The sequence below is a fragment of the Mesitornis unicolor genome, unplaced genomic scaffold (assembly GCF_000695765.1).
Source record: "Mesitornis unicolor isolate BGI_N332 unplaced genomic scaffold, ASM69576v1 scaffold1950, whole genome shotgun sequence".
NCBI lineage: Eukaryota > Metazoa > Chordata > Aves > Mesitornithiformes > Mesitornithidae > Mesitornis > Mesitornis unicolor.
This window is the reverse complement of record NW_010157367.1, coordinates 54,668-70,450: the sequence shown is the minus strand read 5'-3', so window position 1 is coordinate 70,450 and position 15,783 is coordinate 54,668. Positions and strand designations below refer to the sequence as shown.

The 15,783-nt window shown below is 39.2% G+C and overlaps 1 protein-coding gene across 1 annotated transcript; it reads left to right on the top strand.

Moving 5' to 3' along the window:
* The first annotated feature begins 2,400 nt into the window (after positions 1–2,400).
* CDK1 (cyclin-dependent kinase 1) lies at positions 2,401–9,529 on the top strand. The gene is made up of 7 exons (XM_010179644.1): positions 2,401–2,461; positions 3,882–4,038; positions 5,155–5,278; positions 5,670–5,840; positions 6,397–6,560; positions 6,691–6,832; positions 9,380–9,529. Exons 1-7 carry the CDS (start codon positions 2,425–2,427, stop codon positions 9,491–9,493), a joined length of 909 nt encoding a protein of 302 aa, XP_010177946.1. The 5' UTR covers positions 2,401–2,424; the 3' UTR covers positions 9,494–9,529.
* The last annotated feature ends 6,254 nt before the right edge of the window (positions 9,530–15,783 follow it).

Below are 15,783 nucleotides of genomic sequence, written 5' to 3'. Positions count from 1 at the left end.
CAATGAAGTAACAGGTTTGATAATTTCAAAGAATTGCACTTTTTATCCATTCTATTGCATTTGAATGTGTTTTCTATCTATTATTATAAATACAGAAAAGCAAGATCAATAGATACCATGTTCTAAGCCAAATTTAAGGAAAAACTCTTTGGAACCCTTATTACTCAAAGAACGTGTCCTCATTCTGTCTTTTTTTAATCGGTTAAATATATACCAAGTAACTTCCTATGCATGTTGCTTCTAAGTGAATTACTTTTTGTTTTTAGAGTGGTTTTCAATCACTACCAACCTTTTCCTTTCCCTTATGCACCAGCAAACATTCTGATACAATTTAAAGGTCATGTCCTTTTCAAACTGTCAGGGCTCTCCAAAATTTTGACAAAAGTCCCTCCAAGAATCACACCATACAAATGGAAAGGAATTAAGTAAAGCATCAGTTGATGTAGGCTCAATCATGTAAACCGATTAGAAAATGTAACCATGGAGAGAGGTGATTCAAAGTGTGATGGACAACCTTTCAAAAAAAGGGAATGTCATGTTGATAATAATAAGCAAGCACCTGACATTGAAGGAGGAGATGAGCACACAGGGTCAATAAAAACTTAAGTGCCTTCAGCTACTAAAAAAAACCCCAACAAAAAAAAATCACCAACCAAAAAACCAAACCTCTTTTCTAAGTTTTGTTTCTTCACACTCCAATTAAACATTTAAGGTGATCAGAACGTTTCATCTTTGTATTTCAAGTTATATTTTGGGCAAAAATACTAGAAAATGTATTAATAGCATTTCAGTTGACTAGATTTCATCTTTGTATTTCAAGTTATATTTTGGGTGAAAATACTGGAAAATGTTTTAATAGCATTTCAGATGACTAGGTTGTTCTTTCACCCAGTAAAAAGGCTACCTTAAAATTCAAAGTCAAATATAGAGAGTTTGCCTTAAAGTTTCTCTTTCTACATAATGATCTGCATTACAAGTTAGATCATATTTAAGAAAATAGCACTGGCTTTGGATTGTAGTAGCCATGCCATTCAAAGAAATGATACAAGATCCTGCCCTAGCTTAAGTGATTCTGGGTGCAAGAGTGAGCTTGGGAGAGCTGCACTTTACGGAGTGATAGAATCCCCATCCTGTGGACCTTCAAATCAAAAGAACCACAAGGAGAAAAAATAAAAATAGGAAAGAAACCCAGCAAGACTGAGTTTGAAAATACAGGAGTACCTCCTGAAGCTCTAGGACCTTCTTCCTCAGAACCCAATGTGCTCTAGAACCATATGCTGACCTGGAACCCGATCTAGAACCATATCTAGAACATCAAGCAGGCTAGAACCTGCCCAGAACCTAGAAATGGTCCTAAACCAACCATCAGTCCTAAAACAACAAGCAAGCTAAACCATGATCCTGTTCTAGAACGTAGAAGCAAGCTGGAATGTGATCTAGAACTGCCAACTCCAGAATTTGTACCTACTCTAGAAAGAACTGCACCAACACCAACCAACCCCTGAAACCCAGCCTCTGGAACAGACCTGGATTCTGGGGCCTCAGCCAGTTGTATGAGGTTCAACAAGGTCAAGTGCCAGGTCTTACACTTGGGTCACAACAACCCCATGTAATGCTGCAGGCCTAAGGAGGAGTGACTGGAAATCTGCTTGTCAGAGAGGGATCTGGGGGTACTGTTAGACAGCTGACTAAATATGAGCCAGCAGTGTGGCCAGGTCGCCAGTAAGTCCAACGACATCCTGGTTTGTGTCAGAAATAGTGTGGCCAGCAGGACTAGGGAAGTGATTGTCCACAGTACTCGTCACTGGTGAGGCCGCGCCTTGAGCGCTGCATGTGGTTTTGGGCCCCGCTGTTCAAGAAAGACATTGAGGCACTGGAGTGCATCCAAAGAAGGGCAATGAAGCTGGAGCACAAGCCTTATGAGGAGCAGCTGGGGAACTGGGGTTGTTTAGCCTGGAGAAGAGGAGGCTGAGGGGAGACCTTATCACTCTCTACAGCTATCTGAAAGTAGGTTGTAGTGAGGTGGGTGCTGGTCTTTCATCCCAAGTAACAAGCAATAGGACAAGAAGAAGTGGCCTCAAGTTGCACCAGGGGAGGGTTAGATAGGAACTTAGGAAAAATTTATTTATTGAAAGAGTGGTCAAGCATTGGAGCAGGCTGCCCAGGGAAGTGGTGGAGTCACCATCCCTGGAGGTGGTATTTAAAACATGTGTAGATGTGATACTGGGGACATGGTTTAATGGTGGGCCTGGCAGCACTAGGTTTATAGTTGGACTTGATGTTCTTAAAGGTCTTTTCCAACCTAAATAATTCTATGATTCAACAATTTCAGTAACTTGGCTATGTTCAGGACAACAACTGTTCACCTTAATGTTTTATTATTATTTTTTTAATTTCTTGTTTGTTTCAGGGATAGCCAGAGCAATGGATGATTACACAAAAATAGAGAAGATCGGGGAAGGTAAGTATGAAGAACTATCAATCTCATAATGTTCCACAGTTTGAGTTATCAAGTGTCATAGAAGCTCTGTGGCCTCTGGATATTAGAGGAACTACTGAGATTCAACTAACTAGCAAAATAAGCCTGTAGTTAAAGCTTTCAGACCGCCATTCTTCTGAAAGAAGAATGACATGGTCTATTTGAAACAACTGGTCAGTGTTGAGAAGCATCTGCCCTTATATTGATGGGTAATGGCATAATCTTTCACTGGGGGGGGAAGGTTTGAGGCCTGAAATGGAGGAGCTTCAGTTTAGGAAGCTCCTCTGTTCCTTTGTATATGAACTTGTGTACCAGTTTTCTTGAAGTTGTACTGCGTGGTCCACTTATTTTGATTGGAGCTGCTGGTGTAGGGAGTAGTGGTTTGTGAATTGTTCTGCTTGGATGATATCTGGTCACTATGGGAAAGAGGAGATTATAAACCTTTGTGGAGAAGTGAATTTTAACAATTAATTTACTATGAAGTGCTAAAAAGATTGCTCAAATGCAGATGTTTGTCACAACACCCTTTTCATGGGAAATCCAGCCTATGTTAAATGTGGTATTTTTTTATAATGCTTTAGCTTTATGCAGGCTTGAGAATTTGCAGTATATTGCTCTGAGAAGGCACTCTGAGGTAATAGCAAAATGTATGGGCTTGGCTCTTACAGCAAAGCTTGGTAACTGAAGCATTGTGGATGAGCCTCTCTTCCTGAAAGAAACTAGTTTGATCTTGATCTGCGGGATTAATGCTCCAGGAAGGGCAAAAAGAGAATATTTAAGCCGTCTTGGTTTGTTTGAGGGTTCTGCTTCTGTGAACACTGATGATTAGTAAATCTCAAATCAATAATCTATTTTACTGGCTCCAGTTCTAGCTTCTGCTAAGCCCCACAGCGCTGTCCTCTGTCTTGCACTGAGGATGGTGCTAGAGGTGTATCTATAGATCTGACAAATGGATGGAGTGATATCTGATTGCAGAGGGAGTGCTATTTTTTTTCTTTTGCAGCTAAACCTTTAAACTTTTAATACTGTGTATCAATGGCAAAAATCATAACCCCTTGGGGATGAAGTGGTGTAGTGATCTTGCCTGAAAGTCAATCTACCTGAAACTCAAATCGTATCTGATTTTACAACTACGTCCTCCAAATATTCATGTTTCACACTTGGGCTACTAAGTACCCTGTCCTAACAAAGAATACTGTTTACAGGTGGCATGTTTTTAAACAAACAAAACTATTGCATGGTTAAACTGTCAAAACTGAGTAGTTTGTAATCAAGCCAAACACTTAAACAAAAATATTTGATTGCAAGGACTCTTGCATATGTTAACAATTCTTATTTGCAATGACTTACCTGTACCTGAAGCTGGTATTTTCTATATGCATTTCACTGTCTTTTTGTTCAGGTACCTATGGTGTTGTGTATAAAGGTCGGCACAAGACCACAGGCCAAGTGGTTGCAATGAAGAAAATACGTCTAGAAAGTGAGGAGGAAGGTGTTCCAAGTACTGCTATCCGAGAAATTTCTTTATTAAAAGAGCTGCATCATCCCAATATAGTCTGGTATGCATATACTGGTATTTAGCTAAACTCCTTGAAGACCACTAGGTCCCTTCAGATAGAAGTTATTTTTTCACCATTCTTAGTGAAATGAGAGCTACTCTGTTTAATACAGTATCTGTTTTGCAGCAAATAGCTATAGTCCCAAATCCTGTGCTTCTGCCAGTTTTTTCATTAAGACTTCTTCATGCTGCCTCTTCCCATTCTAGGCATCCGACACATTTTTGTTCATTTTGTAACTTATGTAAATTATCTTCAGAGTAGTTATTGTCAGAATGGAGACAGCATACATCATGAAAACTGGTTGAAGCTGTTACTTTAGTCAGTCTCGGAACTTTGTCACCTTGACATAGACAATTTGACCTTAGTGCTCTTATGTGAGCCCCTGTCACCAGTCACTTACTTGCTGTTTTGTAGCAGAGATTCACGTGTTGTGTTATGACGCTGTCATAGCCAGCACATCTGAGCTATGAGTGAAACTTCCTTCAGTGACTCCTTGACATGTAGAATTGATTGCAGCTGTTGTCTTCCCTACAAAATACTTACTTGCTCTTTGATGCAGCAAAATACTTTCTCTCTAATGTGTTTTAAGCCTGGCCAAGTTCCAGCCATGTAATGTCTCAGTGTATATATACTCAGGTTTAGGAACCCTTGTCTATTAAGGATGAAGGAGATACTTAAAAACCTGTGGGAATCCTGCTGTGTCTACTAGGTTTCTGTTACAATATTCCCTTAAACCTTCCTAGTAATGCAGGCTCTGCTGTAATAATCCAGCTTCAAACAGAAGTTAGGCACCAACACCCATGGCTTTTGGTTTTGTTTGTTTTTTTAAAGGCAACAATAATTTCTCCTCAGACTTCCTGTGTCTGATACTAGGCATGAGGGAACATAAGTTTAAGAGGAAGCATATAGGGTGTTTATCTCAGTTTGGCATTATTTCAGATAGACTTGATTTTCCAGATGATGGTATAACTCTCTAAGTGTTAATCTTTGAAGACTGAAAGCTTTTTAAGTCTTTCATACTAGAACCTGGAAATGTCAGCTTGTATCCCTGTTAAGAGGGGAAAATTTAGCTGTGAGTTATTATGCAATTGAGTTGATACTATACTCAATTTTTAGTCTTCAGGATGTTCTTATGCAAGATTCGAGACTATACCTCGTCTTTGAATTCCTTTCCATGGATCTCAAGAAATACTTGGATAATATTCCATCTGGCCAATATTTGGATCGTTCACGTGTTAAGGTAATGAGGACAATTATTAATATAAGAGAGTAGTTAATATAAAGAAGATGACCTACAAAGCTATAAGCACCTCTTATTTTCAGTATAATTAACCTGTTGAGAAGAAATGAAAGGTTAAAGCAGCAGCTGTGGTTAATAAGATGAATGTGAGTTTTGCTCTCACATGCCACTTCAAATTCTTTTAATTACTGACACTGAACTGCTTTAACCTAAGCTTAAGTAAATAATTAGTTTGTGTGAATTTATGATTGATATTAACTTGATATCTGTAATGCTTTGGATCTCAATTTCCTACTGCTATGGGTAAGGGAACAGCTTTATGTTGCAGAACGCTACCTTGTAGTAAAAGTTACTCTGTTTTTTTTTTCTTCCCACTTCATCCTTTCTACAGAGTTATTTGTATCAAATCTTGCAAGGTATTGTCTTCTGCCATTCAAGAAGAGTTCTGCATAGAGACTTAAAACCTCAGAATATCTTAATAGATGACAAGGGAGTGATTAAACTGGCGGACTTTGGATTGGCTCGAGCCTTTGGAATTCCAGTGCGGGTATACACTCATGAAGTGAGTGAGTTGGAACATCCTCTTGATGATTGATTTCAACAATGCTTACTAGCTTCCTGGTAATAACTGAATATGAAACAGCTAAGAAAGAATCACAGTTTAAGTTGTAAACTAACAGCATCAAAACTAGATTGGTTTTGTTTTATTCAATGGCTTTCCATCTTCCTGTGGTTTCACTCTAATGTTCCAAAGCATCTTATGAACCCCACTATTACCTTGACAATGAATCAGATGGGCCAGAACTTGTTGCTTGCTGTGTTGTAAGGTCATTTTTGCTGCTCAGAGTACTAGAGTTTGAGGGTTTTAGTGGCTAGGTGGTAAAGGCTTCCTGCTCTTTGGGACGTAGTGTAGGCAACTGCTTTGCATGCAGTAGAAACTACCGCAATGGAGTCTGTTATGCTTGTCTAAATAGTTTATTTTCAGTAAAACTAGAACTAGGTATTATTTTAACCAAAAAAACCTGAATGCTGCTCAACAATGAATGAGCCATTGTGCCTGCAGTCAGTTAGAGGACCTGAATCTATAAACTATTAAAAAAAATTTCCTTGTTCAATAGGTAGTGACACTGTGGTACAGGTCTCCAGAGGTCTTGCTAGGATCTGCTCGTTACTCTACTCCTGTAGATATATGGAGCATAGGTACCATATTTGCTGAGCTGGCAACTAAAAAGCCGCTTTTCCACGGAGACTCGGAGATTGATCAGCTCTTCAGAATCTTCAGGTATGTCAGACTGAACCTTTCCTTGCTACTTGTGCAGCATTGCAGAACAGTGCTGTGCACTTATTAAAATCGCAGCAGTGCATGCAGATTTCAGGCTAAACTGCTCGGTCTTTTGCTTATGCTTGCACAGAGCTTTAGGTACCCCCAACAATGAGGTGTGGCCTGAAGTAGAATCCTTGCAGGACTATAAAAACACATTCCCAAAATGGAAACCTGGCAGCCTGGGAACACATGTCAAAAACTTGGATAAAGATGGACTTGATCTGCTGTCTGTAAGTAGTCCTTGTTAAACTGCTGATGAAGAAACTGAATTGAATTTCGACACTGAGCTCTTATTTGACAAGCTTTTCATCAGACTTTTCCACTTGGTGCTTTTCCAGCTCATATGCTGCTACTGCAGAGTAATTTAGATTACATCTTGGGTGCATTTAAGATCACACCCAAGTATAAGAAAGTACCTTGATGTCTTATCCTAAAGCTGCATTTATACAGTGCAGATTTGCATATGGAGTTGTGTGATGGGTGCTCTGTGTCTTAAGATAAGCTGAAACTTCAGAACCATCTTGATACAAGTGGAACCTTGTACAGCAATTACCTATGTAGCTGGCTCATGTTTTAATCACAAAGCTGTTACTCACAAGGTTTTATTACCTATATTGGTAAGGCTATGGCAAAATACTCTGAAGCAGTATTACCCAAGAAGCTCAAATGACCACAGTTTCTCAAAATTTTTCTTTGTAAGACCAGAGCCACAGTTCAGCCTGACAACCTGAACAACATTTGTTAAACATAGTAGTTTTGGATAGCTCTCTGAACCTCGTAGCATATTATTTTACAGAGATAACAGACTTAAGCTTGGAATAATTCCTCTGTGTCCACTGAAAGCATAATTATTAAATCTATTTGAAGTAAAATTGTTACTGATTGTATTTACAAACTAAAATCAATTGAACAGGTGAGTGAATGTTGTCTATACAGTCATGTAGCTGGCCTGTTAGGTACTCATCTGAGCTTAGTTGTGGTTTCATTGTGTAAAATTAATGTTTAGGGCTTCCACTGATAAAGGCAAAAAGATTACTAATTCCTCAAATAGTGATAATGCAATACTGATCTCAAATAATCTTAGATTTGCTGTAAAATCTTCTATAGTTTTGCCTTAAATTAATAAACATTGGAATTTTAGCTTCTTCTTAGTGCTTGGTGACAGTGGTATGGCTAAATTCTTAGGCATTTGGAATCCATTTAAGTTTTCTGTGGCACCTTTAACCCTGAAGCAGAATATAACTTTATAAAGGCAACAAAACTGATTCTTTCATTCTAGAGCACAAGCTCCAATATGCCTAGGAAAAGTATGTAAAACAGCTGTCTTTGAAAAGGGGTTATGCATTTTTGTGTTAAGACCAATTGCTTGAGTGATCTTGTAAACTTAAGACCTTCAGAAGCTAAATTACTTCTGTGGCCAGCATTTCAAAGCACTTAATGGCTGTCATCAAAAGCTTTGGTCTATCAGACACTGAGTTTCCAGTCTGCTCAGAGAAGAAATGGTCACTTAATTTATCAGCTGAAGTGCTATATTCTCAATGTCATAGCATTCCTTTTTCAGAGAAACTTGCTGCTGTTTTCCTGAGTCAGTTTTTAAGAGAACCTTTGATATCAGTATAAGCTATTAGATTCTGTTGTTCTGGGGTGTAGCTAATGCAAACCTGTCACTTAAAGTAAAATTGGACATACAAAGTTAAATCTAGAGAGAGTGCTGCATTTAGCAGGAGTTTGGGGAGTACCAATGCAAATTCAGTGGTTTAAACCAACTGGGAAGGACCCTCTGTAGGATGAAGTTGATAGACAGTTGAATGTCAAGACTGAACACTGGGCAGAGTAATACTAGTTAAGTTTGTTGTTGGTAGTTTGTTTGTTTTATTTGTTTGTTTTTTTCCTGGAAGATAAACTTGTGGGGATGGGGGAGAAGCAGCTGGTAGAGTCCTGATTTCTTGAATTTGAAATGTAGCAGCAAAGACTTTAACTAGTTTTAGGTCTAGTAGAAAACTTCTAAATGCTTCATTCTTTTCTTCTTTTTGGCCCCTGTCTGTAAGATACAAAACTGTACATGCCTTTTTTTTTAAACTGCTAGCAAAATAGAATCCCTTGCCTGTTCTAGAAAGTTCTGGGGACTATCTTGGTGGCTATGGCATACTCTCTGTTTACTCTCATCAACCGCGTTATTGAGGTTTTCTGTTAGAGTAACTTACTGCAAAGAAACTCAAGTTTTCAAACTGGGTTTCTTCAGTTCTACCTGCTTCTGTACTACTGTCCTCTTTTGATTCTGTAACTGAGTGATCACTCTCATGTTTTAACTGAACTACTGCACCAAGCTCAGTGGAAGCAATTTGACATCAGTTTCTTCAATATCAGCTTAACAAAACAAGCATAGGACCACTTGTCCTTGTAAGCACTTCGGGCTTCTTCAGCCTCAAGCTTATTAATTTCCTTTGGTTGGGAAGCTGAGACTGATAACCCTTGCCACTTGATGCCTGGTTCTGGGGTTAGATCAGTACATGTGGTACCCTGATACGTGCATGGGCTTGGTTAATGAATGGGGAGAATAAATACTACTTCATGTTCTGAGATGTTATGCATTATTAGTGACCTACTACTGACTTGTAGCTGAAAATGACCTCTGCCTCTAGGGGAAATTGTGGAATGTAGGGAGAAATCTTATCTCTATGGTTACTTGCTTATTACTGTTGTTAAATATCTACCTATTTAACATGATTTTTAGTTCCCATTTCATGAGGTATAAATGTGTTTCCTTTTTCTTTCAGAAAATGCTAACTTACGATCCTGCAAAAAGAATTTCAGGCAAAGTGGCCTTGAACCATCCATATTTTGATGACTTGGACACAACCAATCTTCCTACTTGTCTGATTAAGAAATAACAGAACTTTGGACTAAATCAGCCAGAGTGAAAAAATTGAGATTACTTTTAAGTCTGTCTGTAACTTATGTCTGTTTTTCTGCTCTGAAGCTGTGCCTGGTTTTAATTTGTCTTGGTTTAAGTGTTATCTAAATGTAAATATTAACCTGTTAGTGCTGAGTTCAAATATAATGCAAATATTGCTGCCATTAATGCAGTGAAGTTTCTATGAATAAAGCTTTAAATACAGTGAAGGACTAATTTTATTTCCTGACTATGTGTGCTCTGTAAAAGGATTCTGGTTTCTGTGGAATGTGCTGGTAAAGTACCACTTGTCTAAAAAAAGCAGTAAGCTAAACTGCTAAATAGCTGGCCTTGATATGATAGAAAATTCCTCTGACATTTGAGTTGTTTCAGTATAATGTCAGTTTAAAATTTACTTGAGCATGGCAATCAATGTGGCAGCGGACATGTAAATGAGATTTTGAACTGAACAGTTGCAGATTACTACTTAAGCCAGGTAGATGGCCAAGCTCAGTTTAGGGTTTAGGCATAGGTCCAGCTCCCAGACCAGTTAAATTATATCTTAAGATTTACATGTACTTTCAATATACTGATGTGTAACTGCTTAACAGGGCCCCTTCCAACTGCTAATAGCAATACAGTTGTTTTCTGATTTTTATTAAATATAGAACATCCTAGATTATGCTTCAATTTGAATGCCTTCATATAGGAATAGCTAAGTAAAAGTAGACCTACCTGTAACTGCCTAGGAGCTGTAATCATAGACTGAGATGCTGCATGTGTATAGACTCATCCAGGATTAAAGCAGGAGCTTTCCAGTGCTCCCCAGCATTTAGCTTTACAGGTTGAAAGTATCAGAAAAAGTTCTAAACAACATTCACAAATGTATATACTAAGGTATAATTGATTGTATGTTAGATTTCCAATTGCTATCTCGATTCTTTGCTTTCAGATACAGTGATACAGACAGGGTGCACATCTGTCTTAGTTTTATTGGATCCAAGCACCACGGTGCTCCTTTACTTGCTGGTTAGGGGCCAAAGCTGGCAGCTAAGTGTGGAATAGTAAGGAAGGTATTTCAGTTTCTAAATCAGGCATGGGAAAGGAACAAAATGAACTGTTCATAAACAGCAAGGTTTGTAAGAGCCCTGTTCCACAGCTGCTGAAGAATGAGACTTTGAAACAAGAGCAGTGGAGGTGGTGATATCCTGTCCCACACTGTGTCTACAAGACACTGTGTCCTGTCCCTCGGGGTGTCTATTGACGAGTAGCTGAAAGTATTAGTGTTAAACCTAGTTTTTGTTAGCAAGTAGCATTTTTAGATGTAAATACAGTTAGGGTGTTACCATTGTTCTCTGCAGGTTGGTTCTTAATATCTAGAAGTATTTGGACACTGTCATATTAATAGAATCACTTAGTACCAGAAAGCCAAGGAGGAGAGATTTTTTTGAGATTGCTTATATAGAAAGTTACTCCTTAATTGAAGGCAGAGGGTAAGAAGACTGCTATGGCTGACTCCTCTATTAACATCAGCGATAGGATGCAATCTTAAGACAAATTAAAGTAAGGACCTAATTTATCTGCTTTTGGATGTAGTAACTGGACAAGAGCTTTACAGACCAAGAGATAGTATTACTGGTGCTAGCTGATTGCATCAAAGCAGAAAAATGAGGGGGAACTGCTCTGAAAATCAGAAGTTAATCTGTTTAAGCAAATACTGGGGACTTTAACATTTAGTTTGTCTCTTCACAGTGGACCAACTTTTGCTTAAGTTCTTTGTGTAGAGAAGAAAACTTCAGTTAGGCAAATAAGGTTTCTGTTGTGTGTCTGCAATCTTATTTACCCAGGCACTGTTATGACTGCTGTTGTAACACAGGTACCATTGTAGCTCTAAATGTACTCTTACAGCACTGCTAGCAAATAAGACAGAGAAAGGAATGACACACATCAGTGCCTGAGGTCAGACAAGGAGGTGAATATCATGTCCAAATGCATGACTTGTTTTAGTGAGCTTCATTCTGAAATACAGTGCATGCACCTTAAGGAAAAATACATCACCTGCATTTTAACTGCCCTGGTGTCTAGCCTGAGTATGTGGAAGGTTGGTGATGCTCAGGTTTTGGCTATCTGGAACTGTTTTATACTGGTGAAAACTTGAGGTGCCTTGCTCTGTGGGTTATAATTGGCAGCCCCATTTACTGATAGTGCTTTGGCTATTGTTGTGAGGAGTGAATTGCTACAGTGCTACATTGCTTTTGTCCTTCAGTTGAGGACGTTGTAGTGCTTGGCAGGTTTTCACTCGTTCATAGTTTTTATTAGGATGTTTAAACAATTGAATGGTACCAAACTAACAGTTGGGTATGGACCTACCAGGCCATAGCTTAGCATGTGTTTCAAAGCTGCAGCTGTAGAATGATCAGCTGAAAATTTGAAACATTGTACCTTTCCTGAAGACTAGAAGTCAATATATGGAGTGGTTCCCTATCTCCCCCCACTCCTCCATACCTCCAGGAGATTTTGTACTAAGTTATTTAATAATCAAGTTACTAAGTGCCCACTTACTGTTATTACTAGTAAATAGTGTAACTGTTGGATTTAAAGTTACCTTTATGGCCTTTTATAGTAACAGCGAGCATCGGTAAAAGTTCCACAAGTCTGCAGTAGCTCCTGAATGTCATAAGAACTGGGGCAGGGGTTGTGTGGAAATTTATTTCAACCAAAAGCAAACTGATTTAAGCCAAGTTCCATAATGTTTCATCAGTATTACCTCTGCTGCTATGGCTGCTCCTCAGTAACGTGTTTTCTACTTGGGCACAGACAAACCCCAGCAGGTAATGATAAACTTAACTCACTGTCTTACTTAACTTGTCATCCATACCATTCAAAAGCAGTGCAGATGAAAAGTTTGGTGTGAGCAAGAAGGGGCTTTTACACAGGCTCGAATTAGGGCTTTGGTGTTTGGTGGTTTTGTTGTTTCTGCCATTTGGGTTTTTTAAGTTTCTAAGCGCTAGCAAGCTTTGTTCTTTTCAAAATAGCCAGCTACCGACTAGACACTTGGAGACTGAGCTCAGCTGGCCTTATTTTTCTCAAACATAATTCATTTTAGTGAGAATGCGGTGTTACAGTGCTTTTAAAATAAGTGGTTGTTTAAAATAAATATTTTACAGGAAACGAAGGGAAGAGGAAGGACTTTACTTTCTAAATCCTTCAATGGGGTAAATACTGTAAAATCTGGTGAAAAAGAAACCTGTACCTCTTCATGTGCTGGTGCAGTTGTCAGGGTCAGAGGTGGTCTTTCCTGGGCCAGCACTTCTAGCAATGCCTTTTTGCTGCAGTGACCAATGAACCCATCCTCTCTACAATTTGAATAGATGGAGCAGGGTTAGCTGATAGGCATGCTCTGCTGCAGACTTAACCTGTTTCAAAGTTTAATTTACAATCTTTTCTAACGGCTTATCTTCTTGGGTGTGTGTGTTCCTATCACTGTTTATGTGCCTTTATAGCATCTGGAGATGGAACACTGTCAGTAGATACCTTTTCCTAAAATTGTTACTACCAGACACGCAGAACTTATTTCTACTGTCAGTAGATACCTTTTCCTAAAATTGTTGCTACCAGACACGCAGAACTTATCTCGTAATGCATTTGACAATCCCTAGCAATCTCATTGTAATTGGTATCCTTCCTTGCCTGTCCGCATTTGACAATCCCTAGCAATCTCATTGTAACTGGTATCCTTCCTTGCCTATCTTTTCTTGTCTTAAATATTTTTCTCCATCGTACATCAGTCAGAATAATGTTTGCTTTTGAAAATGTAAGTCACTTGAATTTTCTCAGAAGCTCTCGTTTTTAAAACCCATTGACCGTGTGTGCTGTGTTACAAATCATATCCTGTGCCCAGTATCTACTAGGGTAGGAGATGCAAGAAGTTACATGAGAGAAGACAATGTCTCGGATTGAAGGCAAGTCCAGGAAGATGAATACCCAACACTTCCCATCCATGGGCTGGACTGCTCTGCATTAGCATGTACCATCTTAGAGCAGCAGTCAGGGGCCAAGGCAGAGAAAGGGTGAGTGATCTGTCTGGAAGAGAACAAAATTTTCTCTCAAGTCATGTCTTTTTTTTGGCCTGCTCGTGAGGACAGCCAGGAAGAGTTCCTGGGGGGACAGGGAGGGGATCTGAGAGGGCAACTGTGGTGCATGAGAAAGAAGGGGTCTTTGTAAGCAGGTAAGAGGCTGCTCAGAGCACAGGACAAAAAAAAATGTGAGCTTCTCTAGCAATAATGCTAGAGAAAAAGGGTGATCTGGAGGTACTGTGTAGAGTGAAAACACACTAGAAGTTTCCTAAACGCTTTTCCAGTGGAGAAAGCTTTCTTGTTTGAGACTCTTGCTTTCTCCTTTCCAGTATAAACCTGATGTCAGAACCCTTCTAAGGGCAGTGTAGCATAATTGATCTCTAATTTAGCAAAAATAATTACTTGTAACCTGCTTTGTAGACTCTACCAGGTCATTTGGTAATATTTGATTTAGAGAGGACAAAATAAAAAGCAACCCCCACCCACAGCTTATCTACCTACCCAACTCTGGAAGAGCAAGACTACTAAGCATGCTATCTCAATCCCTGTCCATGTCCCTCACTAGATGGATAAAGGATCTGATAATATCAACATTGGATGCTATAGAAATGTCAAATGTCAGTCCAACCCCAAGTTACAAGTAGTGTCAATCTGTCAGTACTAGAAAAAGACTATTCTCAATTTTTGCTGCTAAAGAAAAACTTCAACACTTAATGCAACTGCAGTCACTAGAAGCAGAAAAGTTTATTTACTGTGACTGGCAGAGCTGAGTCCACTGGAACACCACATTGTTTGAATGAAAATGAGAATGTTACCTGCTGCTTTACACTGCGTCCAGAGCTACTGCCCAGGGAACAAGGTTAAGGTAATGATGTGTGAGACAAAAGGAAGGAGTTTACTGATTAAAAAAAGATCTCATTAAATGCAGGCAAATGCTGCACACCTTTGAACAATTAAAGTTGGAAAGTGTTAACTATATCAAAGTTGGTTTCTGACTGAAGACTAAAGCTGCTGTTAACTAAATCGATAGAGCAGCTCAGGGAGGTACCAGCCTTTTAGGGACTGAATAGGCACTGCCATGGGACAGTCCTGCAGCAGCTGGTAAATGCAAGTTTGATCTAATTCCTGTGGTGCTAGAAGAGGACTGGAGCTTTTCACTGCTGTGAGCAGGTCTGTTTTCAGTGCCTGTATAATCGGTTTTCTCCAGGAGGGAGGGGATGTCAGGCTATTGTGACCTCGCTAAAAAGGATCATGTAAACAACCTCCCCCTCTATTAATTACATAAGGAACCTCCTGTTTGTCCCGGAACATGCAACACAAAGTGCTTCTTTGCTACTTCACCTGTTGAAGCACGAGATAGGTGTAAGATTTATATTCACCCAGAGGGCATGGGAAACGTACCTGCTGGAGTCATAAACCACTTGCAAGAAAATAGCTACTCAGCAAGATTGCAGTTGCATCTGCTACATGTAAAATTACTTACAAGCAGCAAATAAAACTCTTCTGCAGTAAATAACTGAGAAGTTACTAGCATTCTAATATCAGTATCTGAATAGCCAGTTCCAAGCAGCAGTATTTCCTGCTTGGAGCCTACACACCTCCATGGAGACACAGTACTATTGCTGGCTTTATTTGATTTTTATTTTGCATCAGCTTTACAGAGACAGAGAATAAAGAAACACTGATACAGAGGCCATACTTCATTAAGCCTGACTATTCATTCTCAAGGCTCCTTACCTTATTTTCTGATGAGCTGCATCAATTTATGGGGTAATGTAAAAATTTCCTATTGCTTTGACCACCAGCTGCTCTGATTTACACCTGCTGAGTCAATGGCTGATTTCAGGTAATGACTCCTGGTTTTGTTCCTGCTGTATATTCCTGTATACAGTATCATCTCCTAACATGAAAGTGTCAGCAGGGTACTGGGTATTCACCTGTTGTTGGTCACATTTTACTTCAGCGTGGTCTGCTGGCTATTGCAATATTTTCCCATTCTGTTTGAATCAAGAGCAATTTCTATTGATGCTGCTGCTAACTGATTGATTGAATGATCTTAAACATACATATCCAGTATAGGTGGCTGACTGCTTTTAGTGCAAGAATTAGAGGTGGTGCTGGTCTCTCCTAGTTGCTAAAATGACAGGTATTATGCCTTCGGGGATAATTAGTAGCTTCACAGGATTAGTTATATTCAGTTCTTTGAATTTAG

Coding starts and splice junctions, on each gene's coding strand:
- CDK1 (XM_010179644.1), top strand. CDS start 2,425: ATGGATGATTACACAAAAATAGAGAAGATCGGGGAAG. Junction 4,039..5,154: donor CATCATCCCAATATAGTCTG/GTATGCATATAC, acceptor CTCAATTTTTAG/TCTTCAGGATGTTCTTATGC. Junction 6,833..9,379: donor ATGGACTTGATCTGCTGTCT/GTAAGTAGTCCT, acceptor TTTTTCTTTCAG/AAAATGCTAACTTACGATCC.